The sequence below is a fragment of the Amblyraja radiata genome, chromosome 1 (genome assembly GCF_010909765.2).
Source record: "Amblyraja radiata isolate CabotCenter1 chromosome 1, sAmbRad1.1.pri, whole genome shotgun sequence".
NCBI lineage: Eukaryota > Metazoa > Chordata > Chondrichthyes > Rajiformes > Rajidae > Amblyraja > Amblyraja radiata.
Window position 1 is genome coordinate 72,941,558 of NC_045956.1, and position 24,989 is coordinate 72,966,546.

A 24,989-nucleotide genomic window follows, 5' to 3' on the forward strand; every position below is an offset into this window, starting at 1 on the left:
GAAAGCATACTGTTGGCTTACATCACAGCTTGGTTTGGAAAATGGCTCTGGATTGCACAGACCGGACTCCCCACTGTTAACTCCATCTACACTTCACTGCCTTGGGAAAGCAGCCAACATAGTCAAGTACCTTTCCCACTGCTGTAATTCCCTCTTCTCCTTGCTCCCATAGGGCAGAAGCCTGAAAACATGTACCACCAAATTCAAGAACAGCTTCTCCCCCTGTGTTCTAGACTGTTGTGCGGTTCTTCCATAAGCTAGGGTATTGTCTTAATTTTCCAACCTATCTTGTTGCGGACATTGAACTTTTTTTCTCTGGAACTATTATGCTACAATGTTGAGAAATTATATTCTGAACACTGGTATTGTGCTCTTTGCTCTATCTGTTGCACTTGTTTATGGCCTGATTGTATTCATGTATTAATATGATTTAATTGGATAGCATGCAAACAAGTGTTTCGCTGTATCTTGGAGCACATGACGATAATAACCAATACTAATAATGCAGAAATTCATTAGCAGCTAGTATGTCACTCAGTTCTGAGGTGGAAGGTAGCTTCATTTCATAAAGTAAGTGTGAATAAGGAAGAGAAGGGATTGAAGATTTTGTTGTGGATGATATTGAAATGATCCAGTGGTTTCCTCTTTTGAATTTATGCCAGAATTCATGACCTTTTCAGTTTGACTGTTTACGATTCTGTATGCACTAGACTTCATAAAATACTTCCTCTGATCATTGTGCATGTACACTTGTTGCTGGGATACTCTTAGAAGACAGGGTTGTGGTGCAACTCTGTAACCGGTTGAGTTTCACCACTATATGTGCTGGGACCTCTGTGATTGCATACAAAATGATTTGGATGTAAATGTTGATAGTTTAATTAGTAAATTTGCAGACAACACCAAAATATGTGGACTTGCAGACAGTGTGGAGAGCTGTCAAAGTATATAATGAAATATGGATCAACTGCAGAAATGGCAAATTAAGTTTTGTCTGAACAAGTGTGAAGTGCTGCACTTTTGGAAATCAAATGTAAAGTGAAAGTATACAGTTAATGTCAATACCTTTAACAGCATTGATGTACAGAGGGATCTTGGGGTTGAAGTCCATCATTCCTGAGAGTGGCAATACAATGAGATAGAGTGATAAAGAAGCCATATAGCAGGTTTGCCTTCATTGGTCAGGGCATTGAGCATAAGAGTCAGGCAGTCATGTAGCATCTCTATTGGACTATGGTTTTATGGTTAGGCTGCTTTTGGAGTATTATGCACAGTTCTCGTTGCCCCATTATATGAAGGATGTGGAGGTTTTGGAGAAGATGCAGAAGATTTTTCTCTGGAACATCAGAGGTTGAGGGGAGACCTCATAGAAGCACATAAAATTATGAGAGCCATAGAGAGGGTAGATATTCAGAACCTTTTTCCGAGGGTGGTTAGAGGGGGAAAGTTTAAAAGAGTTGTGTGGAGCAAGTGTTTTCACAAAGAGAATGTTGCCAGAGTTGGTGGTGGAGGAGATATGATAACGGCATTTAAGTAGCTTTTCGATGTGCACATGGATATGTAGAGGGTATGAAGGGATATGAATTATATGCAGAAATAGGAGATTTGTTTAAAGGCATCATATTTGGCACGGACATTGTGGGCATGTCTGTGTGCTGTACTGTTCTATTCTAAGAGTGAAAAAGTTGTTTTTCCACATCATCTGAAAAAGCTACTTTTCTTAACAACAAAACAGGTTCGCTTCTTAATAAACAGACACCACACAAACTGTTTGGTAGACCAGTTCACAACTTTACTTAACATCGGCCGATGGAAGGGAGGGAGAACTCCAGTCAAGTGACCAATACAGACACTTCACCGTCCTCCGTCCACCACACTGAACAACAGAATTACATTGCCTTAAATAGGGTTTTTGTTGTCCCCTTAGCACATTTCACAGACATTAGTCATGGTCAGAGGTACAGGAAAAGGTTTCCACAGAATGCATCACATCAAAGGCCTTTTGTTTACATAGTACAAGATAACATTGGCCATTTGGTTTACGACATTTTATCTTCACAGAGATCACCCTAGCTCTTTTGCTGCTTCCTCGCTGTCATTTGGTCCCTCATAAACATTGGCCATTTGGTTTATGGCATCTTACTTCACAGATATGACTAGCTGTTTCTCTCTTCCTTTCTCGCCTCCTCCCCCATAACATTGGCCACTTTGTTTACGGCATCTTACTTCAAAGAGATCTAGCTCTTCTCTGCTTGTCACTTGGGAGACAATGTTATGGTATTTATTATCTCACACACCGCAACCTAAGGCAAGCCTAATTTGAGACTAAATATAAGCTGTAAGCTAGCCCAGAAGCCAATTTAATATCTTCTTATATTTTAACTAAAATTCGGCTTCATCATTCCATCCTTTTATCAAAATTTTGATAACAACTACAGTCCTTGCTGAGTACATACGAAAGACCATAAGCATCTCATCAGACAAATTAATAGTACACTAGTAACACAATCATTTCATAGTGGACAATCGTTCCACAAGTCCCTCCAAACATTTTAAATGGCCACCAACCTCCCCCGAACGTGACACTAAGATACTACCATAGGACAGGAAAAGGATCATAAAAATTGCTCAGCCTTTATTCGGCTTCGCTTGGAATTCCCCGTGTGCTGGTGTAACTGGTTCATGCTTCTCTTGTGTGGCACTGCATTTGCAACATAACAATGCCTGTCACAAATATACTGTTTCCTAAAAATACACCAGTGCCTTGGTTGTGGCAAAAACAGGTAGATTTAACTGGCCTTTGCAGACCTCTTACTGTCTGTAGTCAGGATATCTTTGCTGCGCTTGTCATGTTTGACTTCAATCTTGTTTAAAAGGAGGTGTGTACCATCCTTTAAATGTGGGTTAGTCCACAAGCTTGCCAGTCTGAAGAAAGTTCAGTCCATGTGGGCTGGGCCACCCCAGAATAAAGGGAGCATCAATAGCCCATCGTCCTTGTTTCCACAAACTGTTCACAGTCAATCAAATGTATCCAGCGACGATGATCTTCAATCTTTACAGCAGTTCATGTTGTTAGCAACACTTGGTTGTTCTTTTCAATACAGTCTCAATTTTTTCTTGTCCCAGCACCATCATCGTATAGCTTTTATGGCCTTGGTCACTGGTTTCCAGCAAAAACTCCTCCAACCTGGGAATGTAGATCTGGCAAGACATGGGTTAATTGCCGACCATACATAATTAGTTAATTGCCCAGGGCCTGTAGGTGGCTTCCCCCCACTCTCCAGGGGGTGGACACAGCAGCTTTTCCTGTATCAATAAAAAGTTGTGAATCTTGTTCACCAGCTGAGTTTCTCCAGCATTTTTGTCTACATTTGATCCTCCAGAATCTCCAGTTCCTTCTTAACACTTCCCTGTGAATTTATTCTTTAATCCGATTATATCCGAAGAGGCTCTCCCCACCTAAATATTCAATTCTCCAAATATGTTCTCTTCCCCAATCTACTTTATCTTCTCACCTTTGATCCCTCATTGTGAGTTCCCTCAAACCCCCTTTTGTAAGTCATAATACAATTTTTCATCTACCATCATTTCCCTCAAACAGCCCATGCTTCAAAATCTTTTTGTTTGCTTGAAAACAGTAATCTTGCTTCATTTGCATTTTAAAAGACAACCTCTGTTATCATATCAAAACAATCTTTCCCAAAAGAACTCACTCAGAATCAGTAATCAATAATACATTTTCTTTTTCTCTGTAATTTTGACATTTCCAATCTCATTTAACACTTTAATCGGGAAGAGTCTTTTTAAAAAAAACTTGGTTCAAAAGATTTATAATCAACCAACACTTTATCATTCGAGTATAGCTCCGCCCCCCATTCATGCCTGTTTCTTAACGGAGCACACCATAAACTGTCCATTTGCATTTTAAAGGACAAACTTCTTAAAGTGACACACAACTTTGCTCATTGCTTTGAATTTCACACATTCCACATACAAAAAACATTGCTTTACAAGCAGTACATATACAAAAACATTGTTTTACCAGCAGTATATATACAAAAACATTGTTTTACCAGCAGTATATATACAAAAACATTGTTTTACCAGCAGTATATAATATTTCATCTTCAAAGACATCTCTTTGTAATTTACTTTCCCTTTTTCTGACAAGACATCTGTTTACCAAAATCCTGGTTCCCTAACCCTAATTGGACATTGATCCAGATCATGATTAGTCAGACTCCCCGTGACTTTTCAGTCTCCCTAGCTCTTTCCTCATTTCTCCATCAAATTTCCCTTCATCCCCAATTTTTTTATAACATAGTTGCCTGTCAGAAAAAGGATTTACCTCCGGGGTAATTTTGTTTTGCAATCCTCATTGACTCTTTCCACCATCCCAGATGCCTGTGGGTGGTGTACACAGTGAAATTGCAGTCGAATATTAAAATGTGCACATATTTCCTTATTAATAGTGGTTAAAATGAGGACCATTGTCTGAATTTATGACAGTAGGTAGGCCAAACCTGGGAATAACTTCTCTTAACAACAATGTTACCATAGTTTCAGCAGTATTATTAGTGGTTGGTAGAGCTTCACTCCACCTGCTAAATAAATCTAAAATCACTAAGCAATATTTATAACACTGGGCCCTTGGCATTTCAATAAAATCAATCTTGTATGCATTCAAACGATCGTGATGGCATTGGCGTCACCCCTGAGGGTATCTTAAATGATTTGCCAGGATTACTTTGTTGGCAAATTTTACATTCAGAGGCCTGCCACCACATTTCCTTTGTTATCCTATCATTCCCTCCTTACCAGCATGGGTAAGACGAGTAAAAATGTATCGAATACACCAACATGTGTGCTGAATCAATGGCACAGCCCTCTTGTTTCCATAGTTATTATTATATATGAGAGGCGTCCCTCTGTAATGTACATACCTCCTTCATGTTTGGCAGGACCGTTCTATTTGCTAGCGCCTGTTTACGTGCTGTCACTACGCATTTGGATGTACAGGCTGCCTGTTTGGATACACTATCAGCAACCTATTGCCTTTTGCTATAGGGTCCCCAGCACCAGTGTGTGCAGTACTTTTAATAATGACCAGCTGTTCTGGTAGCATCAATGCCTTAAACAAATTACGCACAGAAAGGCATTCCCGTGCTCCCAATCCTGGGGAGCTTTGTAAGTTCAGAACTTCAAGGTATAGGGATGTTACTGACGGAACTGTCCCAGGTAAAGATGCCATTGCTACTGGTAGGGCATAGGGAGGTGGGCATCTCCCAAGATTATCTAACTCCTCATCTTCATTACCAAATAGGGTCGTTGTGCCAGACATGAAGTCTCCTCCAGAGGATTTACCAGTACTGGGTTTATTTTTTACTAACCATCAACTGTTCCTCACCTCCTGTCTGTCTTTTAATTATTTCCTCTTGTTCCTCTGCCCACTGGCATTCTAGTTGCAATACGTTCCATCCTTTCCGAGTGCTATCCTTGTTTCTTAACTCTATCCCCTTCTTACATACAGCATCCATCCAACTTCAAACTCTATACTCTCCTCATGCTTCTTCACTGCGTCTGCGTCCCATGTTTTAATTCCTTTCTTCCATTTCTTTCCTGCCTTCCTTTCCCATATAAATGTCTCTACATTCCATGTTCCCCCTACTGGCCAGGCTTCATCCCCTAACCGTTTGGTCAACTTGTAACTTAAAATTCTAAATGTCTTATTATACCTAGGATTCAAATAACACATATGTTGGACTGTTATCCAGAGCATTCCCCATAGATAGATAGAAAGAAAGAGAAAGAGAAAACAGACTTCTTAATTCCGAATCGTTCCAAATATATCAACCAGGCCGACTCGCTACTCGAGACCCCAGTTTCTCAATTTGGCTGACTTTTTAACTCTTTAATATACGACCCAAGTGTCTCAACGAGGCCGACTCGCTAACCGAGACCCCCTTTTCTCAACCTGGCAGACGTCTTATCCCTTAAAATAAGCCCCAGGTGTCTCAACGAAGCAGACCCGCTAACCGGGACCCCCGTTTCTCAACCTGGCAGACTTCGTACTTTTTAATATACAACGCCACTTATTTCTTAATCCGACAACCCTTCGGATGTCTCAATAAGCCAGACGCAAACCTCAACCCCCGTATCTCAACCCGACAAATCACGGATGTCTCAACGAGGCCGATGAGCCCTTAGTAGAAAGAGAGAAAAAAAGAAAACAAAGAGAGATAGACAGAGAGAGAGAGAAAGAGAAACCGCTCAAGTCCTTCTTAAAAATATACACAATTCCTTCTTAAAAATACATACACAATTCTGTCTTAAAAATACATACACAATCCCTTCTTAATAAAAAACCATATAAAGCCCAACTGGTCTTACCTTTGTCTGTTTCTAAGAACCTCGGCAGGGAACCAATTCAATGTCTGCTGAAGGATCACAGATGTTCCCGGGAGTTTCTAGGGAGTCGGTCTGACAAGGGGGCCGATAGAGCTCAGTTATCTCCCTTCCAATCCCGGCAACCTCTGCAACCTCTTGCACAGTCAGCTGTTGATGTGGTCCCAGCGAGGCCTGCATAACTACGCCAATGAAAAAGCTACTTTTCTTAACAACAAAACAGGTTCGCTTCTTAATAAACAGACACCACACAAACTGTTTGGTAGACCAGTTCACAACTTTACTTAACATCGGCCGATGGAAGGGAGGGAGAACTCCAGTCAAGTGACCAATACAGACACTTGACCGTCCTCCGTCCACCACACTGAACAACAGAATTACATTGCCTTAAATAGGGTTTTTTTGTCCCCTTAGCACATTTCACAGACATTAGTCATGGTCAGAGGTACAGGAAAAGGTTTCCACAGAATGCATCACATCAAAGGCCTTTTGTTTACATAGTACAAGATATCATTGGCCATTTGGTTTACGACATTTTATCTTCACAGAGAACACCCTAGCTCTTTTGCTGCTTCCTCGCTGTCATTTGGTCCCTCATAAACATTGGCCATTTGGTTTATGGCATCTTACTTCACAGATATGACTAGCTGTTTCTCTCTTCCTTTCTCGCCTCCTCCCCCATAACATTGGCCACTTTGTTTACGGCATCTTACTTCAAAGAGATCTAGCTCTTCTCTGCTTGTCACTTGGGAGACAATGTTATGGTATTTATTATCTCACACACCGCAACCTAAGGCAAGCCTAATTTGAGACTAAATATAAGCTGTAAGCTAGCCCAGAAGCCAATTTAATATCTTCATATATTTTAACTAAAATTCGGCTTCATCACATCCATTTTTACAATGAAGAGAGAAAGCAATTGTTTTGCTAATAATCTTATGATGCTAGGAATGTACAGTATGTGTTGACTGCTATAGCATTTCTAAAAAGATTTCCCCTCATCACATGAATAGCTTTTTACTTTGGGATACTTTATATTGGTGGTGTTCTCTCACATACACCCGATTTACTTGAAGAAGGAACTGAAGAACGGTCTCGACCCGAAACGTCACCCAATCCTTTTCTCCAGAGATGCTGCCTGTCCCGCTGAGTTACTCCAGCATTTTGTGTCTACATCCGATTTCCTTTCTGATTCCATCTCTTATCTGCCTCCCATGTCTTAGTATACCATTTTTCTATATTCACCGTTTGTAATTGGACTGGTTGATGCAGCCAAGAATATTGCTTTTGGATTTACCCAAACCATATACCCAGAATCCTGTATCCTTTCCATCCACAATTTTTAAAGCTTTCAACGTTGCTTTGATTTTGAATGTTTTATTAGTCATATGCAAACATCTCAGTCTAGGTTCAGTCTACCACTTCAGAGTTTTGAAATGCTGAACTTTATTGTCATCCTTGAATTTCAGCTCTAGTCTTGACAAGCATTATTACTTACAGAGTTTACCCTCTCCTGAATTTTCTCATTGCCGAATCATCTGCTTCAGTTCTAGTGATGATGCTACTTTGGGTTTTTCCTTATCTTTGGTCTCAAATATCTCGCTCCAGCCATATCTATATTACTAAAAGTCTGATCTTGACCGCTTTTGGCTCACTGTGCTGCGATTTCCGAGAGAACGCCGCCACCTACAGCCGTCATTTTTGGTCACCTGGCTCAGAGCCCCCCTCCGCCTTCCTGGACCAGAGGATTTTTCCCATCGATGAAAAATCAAAGAGATATTAATGTTTTTTTTTAAAATCACCATTCTCTCTGCGGCCCCTGCTGGAGGGAGGGGAGGGGCTATAAAACCAGGAAGTGGTGTGCCTCACTCAGTCTCTGCAAGATGGAGGAAGCCAGAGAGTCACGTCTCTCTGAGCTCTGAATAACACTGAACACATGTCTACTCAACTGTGAGTATCCTTAATGTGGTTTGAAAATGAAAATATGGTTGGTTTGAAGTAAAAATGCACTTTAAATGGTTGTTTGGGTTGAAGAAAAAATGCTCTGCAAATGGTTGTTTGGGTTGAAGAAAAAATGCACTGCAAATGGTTGTTTGGGTTGAAGTAAAAATGCACTGCAAATGGTTGTTTGGGTTGAAGTAAAAATGCACTGCAAATGGTTGTTTGGGTTGAAGTAAAAATGCACTGCAAATGGTTGTTTGGGGGGGTTTGGGTTGAAGTGAAAATGCACTGCAAATGGTTGATTGGGGGTGTTTTGGGTTGAAGTGAAAATACACTGCAAATGGTTGTTTTGGGGGGGGGGGGGTTTGGGTTGAAGTGAAAATGCACTGCAAATGGTTGTTTGGGGGGGGGGGGGGTTGGGTTGAAGTGAAAATGCACTGCAAATGGTTGTTTGGGGTTTTTTTGGGTTGAAGTGAAAATATGCTGTAAATGGTTGTTTGGGGGGGGTTTGGGTTGAAGTAAAAATGCACTGCAAATGGTTGTTTGGGGAGTTTTGAGTTTTGGGTTGATCCCTCCCACCCAGCTCACCACATCTTCCACCTGCTGCCCTCAGGGAGGCGCTACAGCTCACTGCCTGCCAAAACATCACGATTCAAAAACAGTTTCTACCCATATGCAATTCGAACTCTGAACACTTTATGATAATATCACAAAGCCACCCTGTGCATGTACTGTATCCTGTATGTTGTCTGTGTTTTATGTTATGTTATGTTCTGCTTACTGTGTTCTTCTGTACCACAAACTGTATGTCTGCATGACTGGAATCAGCTTATTGTGTAAAATCCTGTACTGAATATGAATTCCACCAGCTTGACTGTGTGGTCATTAAATAATCTTGAATCTTGAATCTTGAAGTGAAAGGGCACTGCAAAGGGTTGTTTGGGGGGGGGGGGGAGGTTAGGGTTGAAGTGAAAAGGCACTGCAAAGGGTTGTTTGGGGGGGTATGCGTTGAAGTGAAAAGGCACTGCAAAGGGTTGTTGGGGGGGGGGGGGGTGTGGGTTGAAGTAAAAATGTACTGCAAATGGTTGTTTGGGTTGAAGTAAAAATGCACTGCAAATGGTTGTTTGGGTTGAAGTAAAATGCACTGCTAATGTTGTTTGGGTTGAAGTGAAAATGCACTGCAAATGGTTGTTTGGGTTGAAGTGAAAAGGCACTGCAAAGGGTTGTTTGTCTAAACTTGACAACTTTCTGTTTTGGTTTTAGGTATATTGATTATATATTGATTTTAGGTAAAACGCTACCACTTACAGCTGTGATTTTTGCCCATCTTACTCAGTCCCCCTCCGCTGATCAGGTGCAGAGGATTCTTCCCATCAATGAAAAATAAAAGTGTTTAAAAAAATGTTGAGAATCTCTCCTGTCAATCACGCCATGAAGGTCACAACTTTTCCGATGGAAGGGGGAGGGATTATAAAACCCGGAAGTGTGGGTGTGGCTCAGTCTCTGCATGATGGGGGAGGGAGAGGTCACAACTGTCTGAGCTGTGAATTAACTGAACACACTGAATGTCTACTGAACTGTGAGTGTGGTGTTTTGTGTGGTTTTATGGTGGTTTTATGGTGGTTTCACCTTGCTTGAAATGGTATGAAACTGCATTTGAATTTGGTGGCCTTGCACCCTCCTTGAATGGTATGAAACTGCACTTGAATTTGGTGGCCATGCACCCTGCTTGAAGTGGTATTAAACTGCACTTGAATTTTGTGGCCTTGCACCCTGCTCGAAGAGGTGAGAAACTGCAGTTGAATTTGGTGGCCTTGCACCCTGCTTGAAATGGTAGGAAAATGGATTTGAATTTGGTGGCCTTGCACTCTGCTTCAAATGGAAGGAATAGCGGTGAGTCAACTGCCAGCCCACAAGCCGTGAGTGAGCTGCCAGCACATCAGGCTTGAGGGACTGAGCTGCCACCCCAAGAATCCATTTGGCCCACAATGTCCATACTAGCCCTCTAGAGACCAGTAGTCCCTGCAGCCAACAACACCCATACCAGCGCTCCAGAAAGCCCCCCCCCAATATTGGAATTGTAGAGGTGGAATATTGCGTCGGGGGACAAGCCCTCCCGTGTGAACACGGGTCCCACTTAGTCTAGTTACTTTAAACAGGTACGAGGAACTGCAGATGCTGGAATCTTGAACAAAACACAGTGCTGGAGTAACTCAGTGGGGCAGGCAGTATCTGTAGCGGAAATCAATACATAGCGGACGTTTTGGGTCAGGACACTTTTTCAGAAGAGAGATATTGCCTGTCCATTCCCTCCACAGATGCTGCCTGACTCACTGTGGTACTCAGCTCTTTGTGTTTTGCATTTTAATTTAAACCTTCCAATACTGCTCTGTTTAGTTATACAAGGTTATTTATGCTTTTTGTTTCAGGTGACCTTATTCCTGGGATGTAAGCTTCCCTTGTTTTGTGATTTGAGAGGCCTTGGCAGGGTTAATGTGAAGATAATTTTTCCTCTTTGGGACAATCTAGAACTAGAGCTCCAGTTTTTAAATATAAGGGATCGCCCATTTACGACAGGTGATCTGAAATGCTTTCTCAATGGATGAGAGCCTTTGGCATCTCCTTTCTCAAAAATCAGTAGAAATGATGAGTAGTCTTAAGATTGATAAAGAAGGGTGGTGTTAGATTACGGTGGGTAGACAGAAATGCACAGCTGAAGCTACAATTGGATTTTATTGAATTGCAGAGTTATCTTGAGGGTCCAGAGTAGTCTCCCCGATACTACTTTCTATGTGATTTCACACTAGTTCTACATCTCTGCATTTACTTTCCTTATTGTTGTACTTTGCTCACAGCGCATTATTGTCATAGGATGCCTTTTAATCTCGCACATAAAATATTTGTGATTCACACAAAATGTAAAGAACATCACAGAACTAACTCCCAAGTAGTCTCCAAGATTTTAATAATTATGAGTTGATTTCCATTTATTTCAATGGCTGAATCCTTGCGTAAAATTCTCAGATAACTTTTTATTTCTTTTTGTGATTCAGGAGATTGATGGGGATGATGGAGCAGGTCTGGAAGTTGGTGATACACATGTAAAAAGTGATTTGGATATTCTTGATGTTCCACCCTCCAATGACAGCACTCCAGAAGTATTCAATAAGGCGTTATCAGGGTTATCATCAAGGTAACCATTTTGGTTTGTGGTGTATGAAATGTATTAATATTTAGTCAATCTACTGTCTTTTCTCCACTCTCTCTACCCAAACCATTCTATCTTAAGGTGTAAGACAAATATGGATGTATTCAATGTTTAGTTTAGAGATTCAGCGCGGAAACAGGCTGTTCGTCCCACCGAGTCCATGCCGACCATGATCCCCCGTACATTAACACTATCCTACACACACCAGGGGCAATTTACAATTTTATTTACCAAGCCAATTAACATATAAACATGTACGTCTTTGGAATGTGGGAAGAAACCGGAGCTCCCAGGGAAAACCCACGCAGGTCACGTGGAGAACATACAAAACTCCGTACACTCAAGCACCCAATGTCAGGATTGAACCCGGGTCTCTTATGCTGTAAGGCAGCAACTCTATCGCTTTGGTACACAAAATTGCTGGGGAAACTCAGCGGGTGCAGCAGCATCTATGGAGCGAAGGAAATAGGCGACGTTTCGGGCCGAAACCCTTCTTCAGACTGATGGGGGGGTGGGGGAAAGAAAGAAGGAAAAGGGGAGGAGGAGGAGGAGCCCGAGGGCGGGCGGATGGGAGGGTGGGAGGAGACAGCAAGGGCTAGCCAAATTGGGAGAATTCTATGTTAATGCCATAAGGACGCAAGGTCCCCAGACGGAATATGAGGTGCTGTTCCTCCAATTTCCGCTGTTGCTCACTCTGGCAATGGAGGAGACCCAGGACAGAGAGGTCGGATTGGGAATGGGAGGGGGAGTTGAAGTGCTAACGTGAAATGGAACTCTATCGCTTTGTTTTATTAACATCACCATTACAGTTATTAAACCAAAAATATATCTTACAATGGAAGGATAATTGAACAATTCACTCTCAAATATCTCTTCATCTCTGACAAAATTAGAACGAGCTCGTGATTATCTTAGACAATTCCACCTGGCTGTAGCCTCCAACTTCTCTTGATGCATGATACTGCATTGTTTAGTGCTTCTGTGAATTTGGCATTTTTGCTGCTTATTAAGTCGCCGCTTTCTTTCCATTTCCAGTATCCTACTTAAACTTTTAACTATACTTTTTATTTTAGCTCTTATTTCTTAAATGTGTCAGATATCACAGTAGCACAGCTCGTAGCGCCACTGCCACACAGCCACACAGCCACAGCATCCCTTCTTAGATCCTAAAAGGAGTTGTCTGTGGAGTTTGTACATTCTTCCTGTGATTGCTTGGGTTTCTCCAGGTACGTCAGTTTGCTTTTGCACAGGTTAATTGACCACTCTAAATTGCTCCTAGAGTGCAAGTAAGTAATAGGGTTTGAGAGGAGTTGCAGATGAGTGGTAGGATTTGAAGGGAATAGCTGGAATGAGGGAACAATCAAATGGAATTAGTGTAAATTGAGTTGCCGATAGTTTGCGTGGGCTGAAGGGCCTGTTTCTGTGCTCAGAGTCTGTGTGACAACTAAAGTTTGGCATAACTGATCAATCTTGTTTTACAATTCTCTGTGGTGTCTATGGACTATCCATGACTTGTCTTAATTTTATTAATTCAAAACGTGGGCAAATGTAACCCAGCTTTCTGTGCATGAGCATAAAATATTCTGTTTATTCAGACATTTTTAACCAGTCCCTGCAAACATGTACTGTCCCTGCCTGCTTCAAAGTCTCCACTGTTGTCCCTGTACCCAAAAAGGCAAGGATTACTTGTCTTAATGACTACAGGCCTGTCGCACTGACCTCTGTAGTCATGAAGACACTCGAAAGGCTTGTGCTGGCCAAGTTGAAAAATATCACAAACTCCCTGCTGGACCCTCTGCAGTTTGCATATCGGGCCAATAGATCTGTGGATGATACAATCATCCTCGGCCTGCAAGTCATCCTACAGCACCTAGACCGCCAGGGGACCTATGCGAGGATCCTGATTGTTGATTTTAGCTCTGCATTCAACACCATTGTGCCAGAGCTACTACACTCCAAACTTTCTGAGTTGACTGTGCCTGAACCCCTCTGTCAGTTGATCACCAACTTCCTGACAGGAAGCAGCATGTGAGGCTGGGAAAGCACATCTCGGACCCGCAAACGCTCAGCATAGGAGCACCGCAAGGCTGCGTACTCTCTCCTCTCCTCTACTCTCTCTACACCAACGACTGCACCTCCACAGACACCTCTGTCAAGCTTCTCAAGTTTGCGGACGACACAACAGAGGATGTACTTCCTGCGGCAGCTGAGGAAGCACAATCTGCCACAGGCAATGATGGTCCAATTCTACACGGTCATCGCAGAGTCTGTTCTCACCTTCTCCATCATGGTCTGATTTGGCTCAGCCACCAAGCACGACACCTGGAGGCTGCAGCGAATCGTCCGATCAGCAGAGAAGATTATTGGCTGCAACCTTCCCTCCATTCATGAACTGTACACTGCAAGGGCCAGGAAGCGAGCGGGCAAGATCATCTCTGACCCCTCTCACCCTGGCCACAAACTCTTTGAATCACTTCCCTCTGGAAGGCGACTCTGGATTGTCAAAGCTGCCACAGCCAGACATTAAAACAGTTTTTATCCACGAGTAGTTGCTCTACTCAACAGCCAAAAATCTGTAGCTTCCCTTTGACCTGGTATTTTGTTGGTTCACATGCTTGATCAATGGTGTTTTATCATTAATGTTTTATTATTATTAATGTTTAGTGTTTTCTGAGTCATTCGTAACTGTCACTGTATATCATGTTGTTATTTGTGGGTGGAGCACCAAGGCAAATTCCTTGTATGTGAATACTTGACCAATAAACTTACATTAATAAATAAGATCTACTTGGAGAAACCAACCGAAGTGGGTATAGGAACTAAAGAGAAGATTGTCCAAAGTTAAAGGTTTGCAGTTGATGGCTGATGTTGAGATGATGTGGATTTTTGATTAACAGGCAATTTATATTCTGTGAACATTTAATGCTGACAATAATGGCATAATTTTCTAATTTCATAATTTTACATTTGGGCAGGTAGTAGCATGAGACAAGTAAACGTGTTCCATTTCTTGACAAGTAAACGTGTTTCATTTCTTTTCATACTAAGCACCAAAAAAATCACCAGGAAAGGTCTTGGCAAAATCTTGCATTTCTGTAAATGAACTTTTGTTAACTAATGTCACTACCTTGAAACCATTGAAGCACTTCTAAAATGTAACCATTACTGTAATGTAGAACACTCAATTTGTGCATTGTAAGCCCTCACAAATAGCTCGCTCTGTGGTGTTGCTCAAGGGATATACAAGGGGCTGGGCATGAGGGATTATTTTTCTGCTCTCATTGAAAGGACATCAGGCCTCAGTGCTACGTTTAGATGTCAACCAAAACATTTGTGATCCTTGAAATGGTACTTAACCTAACAACGTTCAAACTTAAATTCCGATATTATCATATGTTCATCTAATTTTTTTAAAGCAAACATCTATGTATGGTGTTACAATACTTGGACCTGAATTCAGTTTTCCATTTTTTGTTGTTCATTTAATTTGACGCTATAACATTCAAGTTTAATTCAGTTACAGTGAAGATTAAAGTTTTATTTTGCCTTGAATTTATCATTGGATTTTTTTAAAGTTAGTTAGAGTTGGGGAAAATGCTCCATGCAATATTTATATGTGAAAGTTGCAGGAACTTCAATTATTTCCTAAATTATTAAAGCTTCAGGTTCTTGGATCATTTGGATCTCTTCTGGGGCAGATATGATCTGTACAAAAGGGATAGACAATAGATGCAGGAGTAGGCCATTTGGCCCTTTGAGCCAGCACTGCCATTCAATGTGATCATGGCTGATCATCCCCAATCAGTACCCCGTTCCTACCTTCTCCCCATATCCCCTGACTGCTATTTTTAAGAGCCCTATCTAGCTCTCTCTTGAAAGGAAGTGGCGGCGCTGTGATACAGCTGCGGCTCGCCTGCAGTCTGTCTGTTTTTACTTTTTATGTTGGTTTTTTTTTGTCTAGTTTAGTACATTTTTTGGTTATTAGGTGGTGTTATGTGTGTGGGGGGGGGGTGAAACAGAGCTTTCTGTCTCTCCCTTCGGGGGAATGCGACTTTTTGTCGTATCCCCCTTCTCTTCCCCCGTCTGCGCTGAGGCCTAATGGCGGAGCTGGCGGCCTCCAACCTGCGACCGACCTCGAGGGTCCGGAGGTAGAGCCAGCCAGGACTCACCAACGCGAGGCTGGCCGTCTTCGAGCTGTGGCGACGTCCGGGTAGCGGCACGACTCGGCGCTCCGGTGAGGGCGGACGGTGCGGAGCTGAGACACTCCTGTGCGGCCGGCACGGCTACCGGCTGGAAGACGCTCCCGTGTGAGCAGCCCGGTGCGGGGCTGAGTCACTGCCGTGAGGGCGGACCGGCTCCCGGCTGGAAGGTGCTTCCATGGGGGCAGCCTGGTGCGGGGCTGAGACGCTGCCTTGTGGGCGGCCCGGTGCGGAGCGGAGACGGTGCTACGGCGGCTGAGGCGGCGTTCTGGCGGCGGCGACCTGGATCCGGGGCTCGGCCGCGGGCCAATGGAGGACAATGTCGGGAGCTCGCAGGTCACAGGCTGGTGCCTGTTTTCCGGAGTACCCGTTGCAACAGCTGCAGGCAGCTTCGACCACCCCCCGGGCCGCGGAGCTTGAACCGCGGGACTGACTTACCATCGCCCGGTGGGGTATCGCCTCGGCGCAGAGGGAGAAGAGGAGGGAAGAGACAGTAACTCTAAGACTTTTGCCTCCATCACAGTGAGGAGGTGTTTGGTGAACTCACTGTGGTGGATGTTAATTTGTGTTTATTGTGTTTTGTTATTATTACATGTATGGCTGCAGGCAACAGCATTTCGTTCAGACCGAAAGGTCTGAATGACAAATAAAGGATTCAATCAAAGCATCCAGAGAACCTGCCTCCACCGCCTTCTGAGGCAGAGAATTCCACAGACTCGCCACTCTGTGAGAAAAAGTGTTTCCTCGTCTCCGTTCTAAATGGCTTACTCCTTATTCTTAAACTGTGGCCCCTGGTTCTGGACTCCCCCAACATCGGGAACATGTTTCCTGCCTCTAGTGTGTCCAAGCCCTTAACAATCTTATGTGTTTCAATGAGATGCCCTCTCATCCTTCTAATCTCCAGAATGTACAAGCCCAGCTGCTCCATTCTCTCAGCATATGACACTCCCGCCATCCCGGGAATTAACCTTGTAAACCTATGCCGCACTCCCTCAATAGCAAGAATGTCCTTCCTCAAATTAGGGGACCAAAACTGCACACAATACTCCAGGTGTGGTCTCACTAGGGCTCTGTATAACTGCAGAAGGACCTCTTTGCTCCTATATTCGATTCCTCTTGTTATAAAGGCCAACATGCCATTCGCTTTCTTCACTGCCTGCTGTACCCGCATGCTTACTTTCATAGACTGATGTACAAGGACCCCCAGATCCCGTTGTACTTCCCCTTTTCCCAACTTAAAGCCATTTAGATAGTAATCAGCCTTCCTGTTTTTGCTACCAAAGTGGATAACCTCACATTTATCCGCATCAAACTTCATCTGCCATGCATCTGCCCACTCCCCCAACCTGTCGAAGTCACCCTGCATTCTCATAGCATCCTCCTCACAGTTCACACTGCCACACAGCTTTGTGTCATCTGCAAATTTGCTAGTGTTAGTTTGAATCCCTTCATCCAAATCATTGATGTATATTGTAAATAGCTGCGGTCCCAGAACCGAGCCTTGCAGTACCCCACTAGCCACTGCCTGCCATTCTGAAAGGGACCCGTTAAGGCGGCCTACTCTTTGTTTCCTGTCTGCCAACCACTTCTCTATCCATGTCAGCACTCTACCCCCAATACCGTGTGCTCTAATTTTGCCCACTATTCTCCTATGTGGGACCTTATCATATGCTTTCTGAAAGTCCAGGTACACTACATCCACTGGCTCTCCTTTGTCCATTTTCCATCAGGATGAGGGCACCTGAACTGGAGAAGCCAATATCCTGGGAGGAAGATAAGTTGGAAGGGTTTAAACTATATTGGCCTGGGGTTGGGTCATTGAGGCGCATGAGAAGCCAGGAGCAGATGCTGCAGTCAAGGAGAGCATGTTTAGTAGATATGACTGTCAGAGAAGCATGGTAAAGAGAGGGAAGATACTGGTAGTTCAAACTGTATTTGTTTCAATTCAAGACAGTTTGTTGGGTAAGGCGGATAAACTCTGGCTGTAGATTGGCTTGGGGGACGGGGATGTCATGGCCATAACAGAACTGTGGCTGACAGAAGGGCAGGGCTGGCGCAATGTTACAAATTACAGGTTACAAATGTTACAGCTATGATAAAGGTATGTTGGAAAGGTAGGGTGGGGTTGTTTTTAACATTAGTCTCGGAGAAAATATTCTTGGGGTGTCAATCAGTGAGAGTAGAACAACAGCACTCTGTTGAGACCAAGACTGAGCAGCAGCACAAGTCTGAAACCGGTAATCCCTCCTCACCTGCCCCTCCACCTCTCCCAACCCATCCCCCCCCCCCCACCCCCCAGGAGTGGGTAGGCTGAGCCGCCAGGACAAGACTGAGAATACCTGCACTTCCCCTAAGGCAAAGACAGCCACCAGGACAAACCCGAAACCCAGTGACTCCTCTTCAAGGCCAAGGCAGAGCCGCCAGGACAACCTGAGATCGCTGCATCGCCTCCTTCAAGACCAGGACTGAGCGGTTGGATAAGCCCACAACAGCCGGCGTACTTTTTGAAGCCAAGTCCGAGCCGCCAGGACACGCCTGAGACTGTCATCGCCTCCTCTTCAAGGTCAATATTGAGCTGCCGGGCAAGCGTGATTGCCAAAGCCTCCTCATGTGCACAATGAGGGACATTGTGGGAAACCAAAGAGGAAATTGTGTGAGCCCTAGTTGAAATTTACGAGTCATCTTTAAATACAGGAGAGGTGCCGGAAGACTGTAGGGTGGCAAATGTTGTGCCATTATTCAAGAAGGGCTGCAGGGAAAATGCTGGGAACTATAGGCGTGAGCTTAACATCTGTTGTTGGAAAGTTACTGGAGGGTATTCTGAAGGATAGGATATTCAGGCATTTGGACAGACAAGGGCTGAATATGGATGGTTGACATGGTTTTGTACGTGGGAGGTCGTGTCTTACAAATCTGAGCTTTTTGAAGATGCGACCAAAAAGGTCGATAAGGGCAGAGCTGTAGATGTATATATGGACTTCAGTAAAGCATTCAACAAGGTTCCTCGTGGTAGGTTGCTCTGGACGGTTAGATCGCATGGGATCCAAGGAGAGACAGAGCTGAATTGATAGGAAATTGGCTTCATGGAAGGAACCAGAGGGTGATGGTGGAAGGTTGCTTCTCGGACTGGAGGCCTGTGACTAGTGGTGTGCCTCGGGGTTTGGTGCTGGCCCCTTTACTGTTTGTCATCTACATCAATGATTTGGATGAGAACATACACGGCAAGATTAGCAAGTTTGCAGATGATACAAAAGTGGTTGGTTTTGCACCTAGTGAAGATGGTTGTGAATAATTGCAGCAGGATCTTCATCAGTTAGCTGTGGGCAGAGGAATGGTTGATGGAATTTAATGCAGAAAAATGTGATGTGTTGCATTTTGGGAAGTCTAACGGGCAGGACCTACACAGTGAATGGTATGGCTCTGGGTAGTGTTGTGGAGCAGAGAGATCGAGGAGTGCAGATGCATAGCTCCCTGAAGGTGGAGTCGCAGGTAGATCGGGTGGACAAAAAGGCTTTTGACACATTGGCCTTCATCAACCAGAGTCTTGAGTATAGAAGTTGCGAGGTCATGTTGCAGTTGTATAAGATGTTGGTAAGGCCACATTTCGAGTATTGTGTTCAGTTCTGGGCATCGTGTTATAGGCAAGATGTTGTCAAACTGGACTGGTACAGAGAAGAGTTTTGAGGATGCTCCCAGGACTACAGGGACTGAGCTATAGACAGAGGCTGAGCAGGCTGGGAGTCTATTCCTTGGAGTGCAGGAGGATGAGGGGTGATTTTATAGAGGTGTATAAGATCACAAGAGGAATAAATCGGGTAGATGCACATAGGACAATAGGGGGGGGTGGGGAACAAAGGACAATGGGGACCCGGCGTGGGGGAAGGGTGACAAATGGAGGATCCACCGTGCTTTGTAACTTTGCCAGTGCTGTAGGTGTCTGCTGTTTGTATACATTGTGTATGCAAGCAAAGAATGTCACTGTGCCTAGTCACATGTGACAAAGTATTCCTATTCTCTTGCACAGAGTAGGTGAATCAAGGATCAGAGGACATAGGTTTAAGGTGAAGGGGAAACGATTAAATAGGAATCTGAGGGGTAACTTTTTCACACAAAGGGTGGTCGATGAATGGAACAAGCTGCCAGAGGAGGTAGTTGAGGCAGGGACTACCCCAACATTTAAGAAGCAGTTAGACAGGTATATGGATAGGACAGGTTTGGAGGGATATGGGCTAAATGCTGGCAGGTGGGACTAGTGTAGTTGGGACATGTTGGCCGGTGTGGGCAAGTTGGGCTGAAGGGCCTGTTTCCACACGGTATGACTCTATGACTGCGCCCCCACAGTGACCTTGTTCCTATTGTCATTCACTATGAATAAACCATATAATGTGAGCTTACCCTACTGTGAGTGTTGGGTTGTTGACTCAGCCACATCCCCAACCCACAGTGGATAAATCCCTATAGCTAGACCAAGTGCATGCTTGAAAGTGGGACGATGGGGAACAAATTGCAGAGGCCCTTGCAGAGATACTTGCATCATCACTAGCCACATGTAATGTTCCAAAAGAGAATGATTATTGTTGGACTATCATTTAAGAAGAGCAGAATGGACAAACCAAGAACTGCACGCCAGTGAGACTTGCATCAGTTGGAGATAAATTACCGTGGGAAATCCTGAGGGACAGGATCTATCAGTATTTGGATAGACATAACTGATTAAGGAAATTCAGCACGCTTTCTGCATGGGAAATTGTGTTTGATTTTTTTTTGTAGAAGTTACCAAGAGAATTGGTAAGAGCAGGGCGGTGAACATTGTTGAAATGAACCCTAACAAGGCCTTGCACAACGTCTTGCATGGTAGGCTAGTCTGGAAGGTAAGATTGCATGGATCGATGCTTGGCCCATTGTTACTCGGCATTTATATCAACAGTTTGGATGAGAATGTACAAGGTGCGATTAGTAAGTTCGCAGATGACGGGGAGTATCGTTGACGGTGCAGGACGTTATCAACAATTCATAGAGTGATACAGTGTGGAAACAGGCCCAACTTGCCCACATTGGCCAAACTGTCCCATCTACCACCTGACTGCCTGCCACCTGCCTGCGCTTGGTCCATATCCCTCCAAACCTGTCATATCCATGTACCTGTCTTAACTGTTTCTTAAACGTTGGGATAGTCCCTGCCTCAAATACCTCATCTGGCAGCTTGTTCCATACATCCACCACCCTTTGTGTGAAAAAGTTACCCCTCAGATTCCTATTAAATCTTTTCCGCTTCACCTTGAACCTATGTTCTCTATCTGCAAAACCAACCACTTTTGTATCATCGGCAAACTTGCTAATTTTGTCCTGTATGTTCTCATCCAAATCATTGATGTAGATAACAAACAGTAACGGGCCGAGCACCGAACCCCGAGGCACACCAATAATCACAGGCCTCCAGTCCGAGAAGCATCCTTCCACCATCACCCTCTGCCACCTGCCTGCCTGCCACCTGTGGCAGTCCTGTCCAACTCCTGCTCTCCACACCTTGAACATCTGGCAGTGAAGTGCCGTCCCTTCTACCTCCCGAGAGAATTCACCTCCGTTATCCTGACCGCGGTCTACATCCCACCCCAGGCAGACGCCCGTCTGGCACTGGAGGAGCTGCAGGCCATGGTCAACAAACACCAGACGTCTTACCCCGAGGCATTTACCACCATTGCTGGGGACTTCAGATTCAGATTCAGATTCAATTTTAATTGTCATTGTCAGTGTACAGTACAGAGACAACGAAATGCATTTAGCATCTCCCTGGAAGAGCGACATAGCAAATGATTTAAATAAATAATATCAATAAGGCGAACCTCAAGAAATCACTCCCCAACTTCCACCAACATGTCTCCTGCTGCACCAGAGGACCTAACACCCTCGACCACTGCTACACCACCATCAAGAATGCCTATCGTTCTATCCCTCGCCCTCACTTCGGTAAATCCGACCATACCGCGGTGCTGCTTCTTCCTGCCTACAGGCAGCAATTAAAGAGCGCACCCCCAGAAGTGAGGACAGCACAGAGCTGGTCGGGGGGGGGGGCAGAAGAACAACTCCAGGACTGTTTGGAGTCTGTAGACTGGGCAATGTTCAAGGACTCGGCAACGGACTTGAACGAATATGCCACAGTCGTTACAGACTTCATAAAGAAATGTGTGGAGGACTGCATCCCTACAAAAACCTTCCGAGTGTTTCCCAATCAGAAACCTTGGATGAACTTTGAGATCCGCACTCTCCTGAAGTCCAGACACAGGGCATTCACCTCCGATGATACAGTGGCCTACATGAAGACCAGATACGACCTTGGTAAGGCCATCAAAAAGGCCAAAAGGGACTTCTGCTCCAAACTGGAGGACGAGACAGATGTTCGGCAGCTGTGGCAGGGTCTGAATGCAATCACCTCCTACAAGGCAAAACCAGGAGGCAGCTCGAATGCCGGTGTAACATCACTCCCTGACGAGCTCAATGCGTTTTACGTACGCTTTGACAGGGAAAATACTGATGTGCCTTCCCGATCCCCCATTCGCTGCGATGGCATTTCAGTCTCAGTCACAGAGGCCGATGTCAGGAAATCCTTCAGGGGGGTGAACCCCCGAAAAGCACCTGGTCCTGATGGTATACCCGGTCGTGTTCTAAAAACCTGTGCGGACCAACTGGCGGGAGTTTTTACGGACATTTTCAACCTCTCACTTCTGAGGTCTGAGGTCCCCACCTGCTTTAAAAGGGCATCAATTATACCGGTGCCCAAGAAGAGTAAGGTGACATGCCTCAATGACTATCGACCAGTGGCACTAACTCCGGTGGTGATGAAGTGCTTTGAGAGGTTGATCATGGAGCAAATCAACTCCTACATCGACAAAAACCTGGACCCACTGCAGTTCGCGTACCGCCACAACAGATCAACGGTGGATGCGATCTTGCTGGCCCTCCACTCCGCACTGGACCACTTGGACAACAAAAACTCATATGTCAGGCTGTTATTCATTGATTACAGCTCGGCATTTAACACAATCATCCCCTCCAAACTGGTTACCAAACTCGCAGAACTGGGTCTCTGCGCATCCCTCTGCAACTGGATCCTTGACTTCCTCGTCCACAGACCACAGTCTGTTCGTATTGGTGGAAATGTGTCAGCCTCAATAACAATCAGCACGGGAGCACCTCAAGGCTGCGTGCTCAGCCCCCTGCTGTACTCACTCTATACCCATGACTGCGTAGCGAACCACAGTGCGAACTCCATCATCAAGTTCGCTGACGACACCACTATTGTGGGGCGTATCACTGATGGGGATGAGTCAGAGTACAGAAGAGAGATCGAGCAACTGTCCATATGGTGCCAGCGCAATAACCTGGCCCTCAACACCAGCAAAACCAAGGAACTGATTGTGGACTTTGGAAGGAGTAGGAGGGGGACCCACAGCCCCATTTATATCAACGGGTCGATGGTTGAAAGGGTCAAGAGCTTCAAATTCCTGGGCGTGCACATCTCTGAAGATCTTTCCTGGTCCGAGAACACTAATGCAATCATCAAAAAAGCACATCAGCGCCTCTACTTTCTGAGAAGATTACGGAGAGTCGGATTGTCAAGGAAGACTCTCTCTAACTTCTACAGGTGCACAGTCGAGAGCATGCTGACCGGTTGCATCGTGGCTTGGTTCGGCAATTTGAGCGCCCTGGAGAGGAAAAGACTACAAAAAGTAGTAAACACTGCCCAGTCCATCATCGGCTCTGACCTTCCTTCCATTGAGGGGATTTATCGCAGTCGCTGCCTCAAAAAGGCTGGCAGTATCATCAAAGACCCACACCATCCTGGCCACACACTCATCTCCCTGCTACCTTCAGGTAGAAGGTACAGGAGCCTGAAGACTGCAACAACCAGGTTCAGGAATAGTTACTTCCCCTCAGCCATCAGGCTATTAAACCTGGCTCGGACAAAACTCTGATTATTACCAACCACTTTCTGTTATTTGCACTATCAGTTTATTTATTCATGTGTGTATATATTTATATCATGGTATATGGACACATTTATCTGTTTTGTAGTAAATGCCTACTATTTTCTGTGTGCTTAAGCAAAGCAAGAATTTCATTGTCCTATACAGGGACACATGACAATAAACTCACTTGAACTTGAACTTCTTTTCATGGAGCCAATTAGCTATCCATGCAGCTATCTGTTCTTGGATCCCCTGGAATCTAACCTTCCAGAGCAGCCTACCATGTGGAATCTTGTCAAATGCCTTACTGAAATCCATGTATACAACATCTACAACTCTGCCCTCATCGACCCTTTTGGTCACGTCTTCAAAAAAATCAATCCAATTTGTGAGACATAACCTCCCATGTATAAAACTATGCTGACTATCCCACATAGAAACATAGAAACATAGAAAATAGGTGCAGGAGTAGGCCAGTCAATATGATCATGGCTGATCATCCAACTCAGTATCCTGTACCTGCCTTCTCTCCATACCCCCTGATCCCTTTAGCCACAAGGGCCACATCTAACTCCCTCTTAAATATAGCCAATGAACTGGCCTCAACTACCTTCTGTGGCAGAGAATTCCAGAGATTCATCACTCTCTGTGTGAAAAATGTTTTCCTCATCTCGGTCCTAAAAGATTTCCCCCTTATCCTTAAACTGTGACCCCTTGTAGTGGACTTCCCCAACATCGGGAACAATCTTCCTGCATCTAGCCTGTCCAACCCCTTAAGAATTTTGTAAGTTTCTATAAGATCCCCCCTCAATCTTCTAAATTGTAGCGAGTACAAACCGAGTCTATCCAGTCTTTCTTCATATGAAAGTCCTGACATCCCAGGAATCAGTCTGCTGAACCTTCTCTGTACTCCCTCTATGGCAAGAATGTATTTCCTCAGATTAGGAGACCAAAACTGTACGCAATACACCAGGTGTGGTCTCACCAAGACCCTGTACAACTGCAGTAGAACCTCCCTGCTCCTATACTCAAATCCTTTCGCTATGAATGCTAACATACCATTCGCCTTCTTCACTGCCTGCTGCACCTGCATGCCTACTTTTAATGACTGGTGTACCATGACACCAAGGTCTCGTTGCATCTCCCCCTTTCCTAATCGGCCACCATTCAGATAATAGTCTACTTTCCTGTTTTTGCCACCAAAGTGGATAACCTCACATTTATCCATATTATACTGCATCTTCCATGCATTTGCCCACTCACCCAGCC

At 44.4% G+C, this 24,989-nt stretch overlaps 1 protein-coding gene across 1 annotated transcript in view; it reads left to right on the forward strand.

The window, feature by feature from the left end:
* Positions 1-24,989, forward strand: part of cds1 (CDP-diacylglycerol synthase 1) — a 157,511-nt gene that overhangs the window by 44,547 nt on the left and 87,975 nt on the right. Inside the window, exon 2 of the mRNA XM_033024092.1 lies at positions 11,400-11,539. Within this exon, the coding sequence (XP_032879983.1) occupies positions 11,400-11,539 (140 nt within the window). The remainder of the gene's footprint in view (positions 1-11,399; positions 11,540-24,989) is intronic.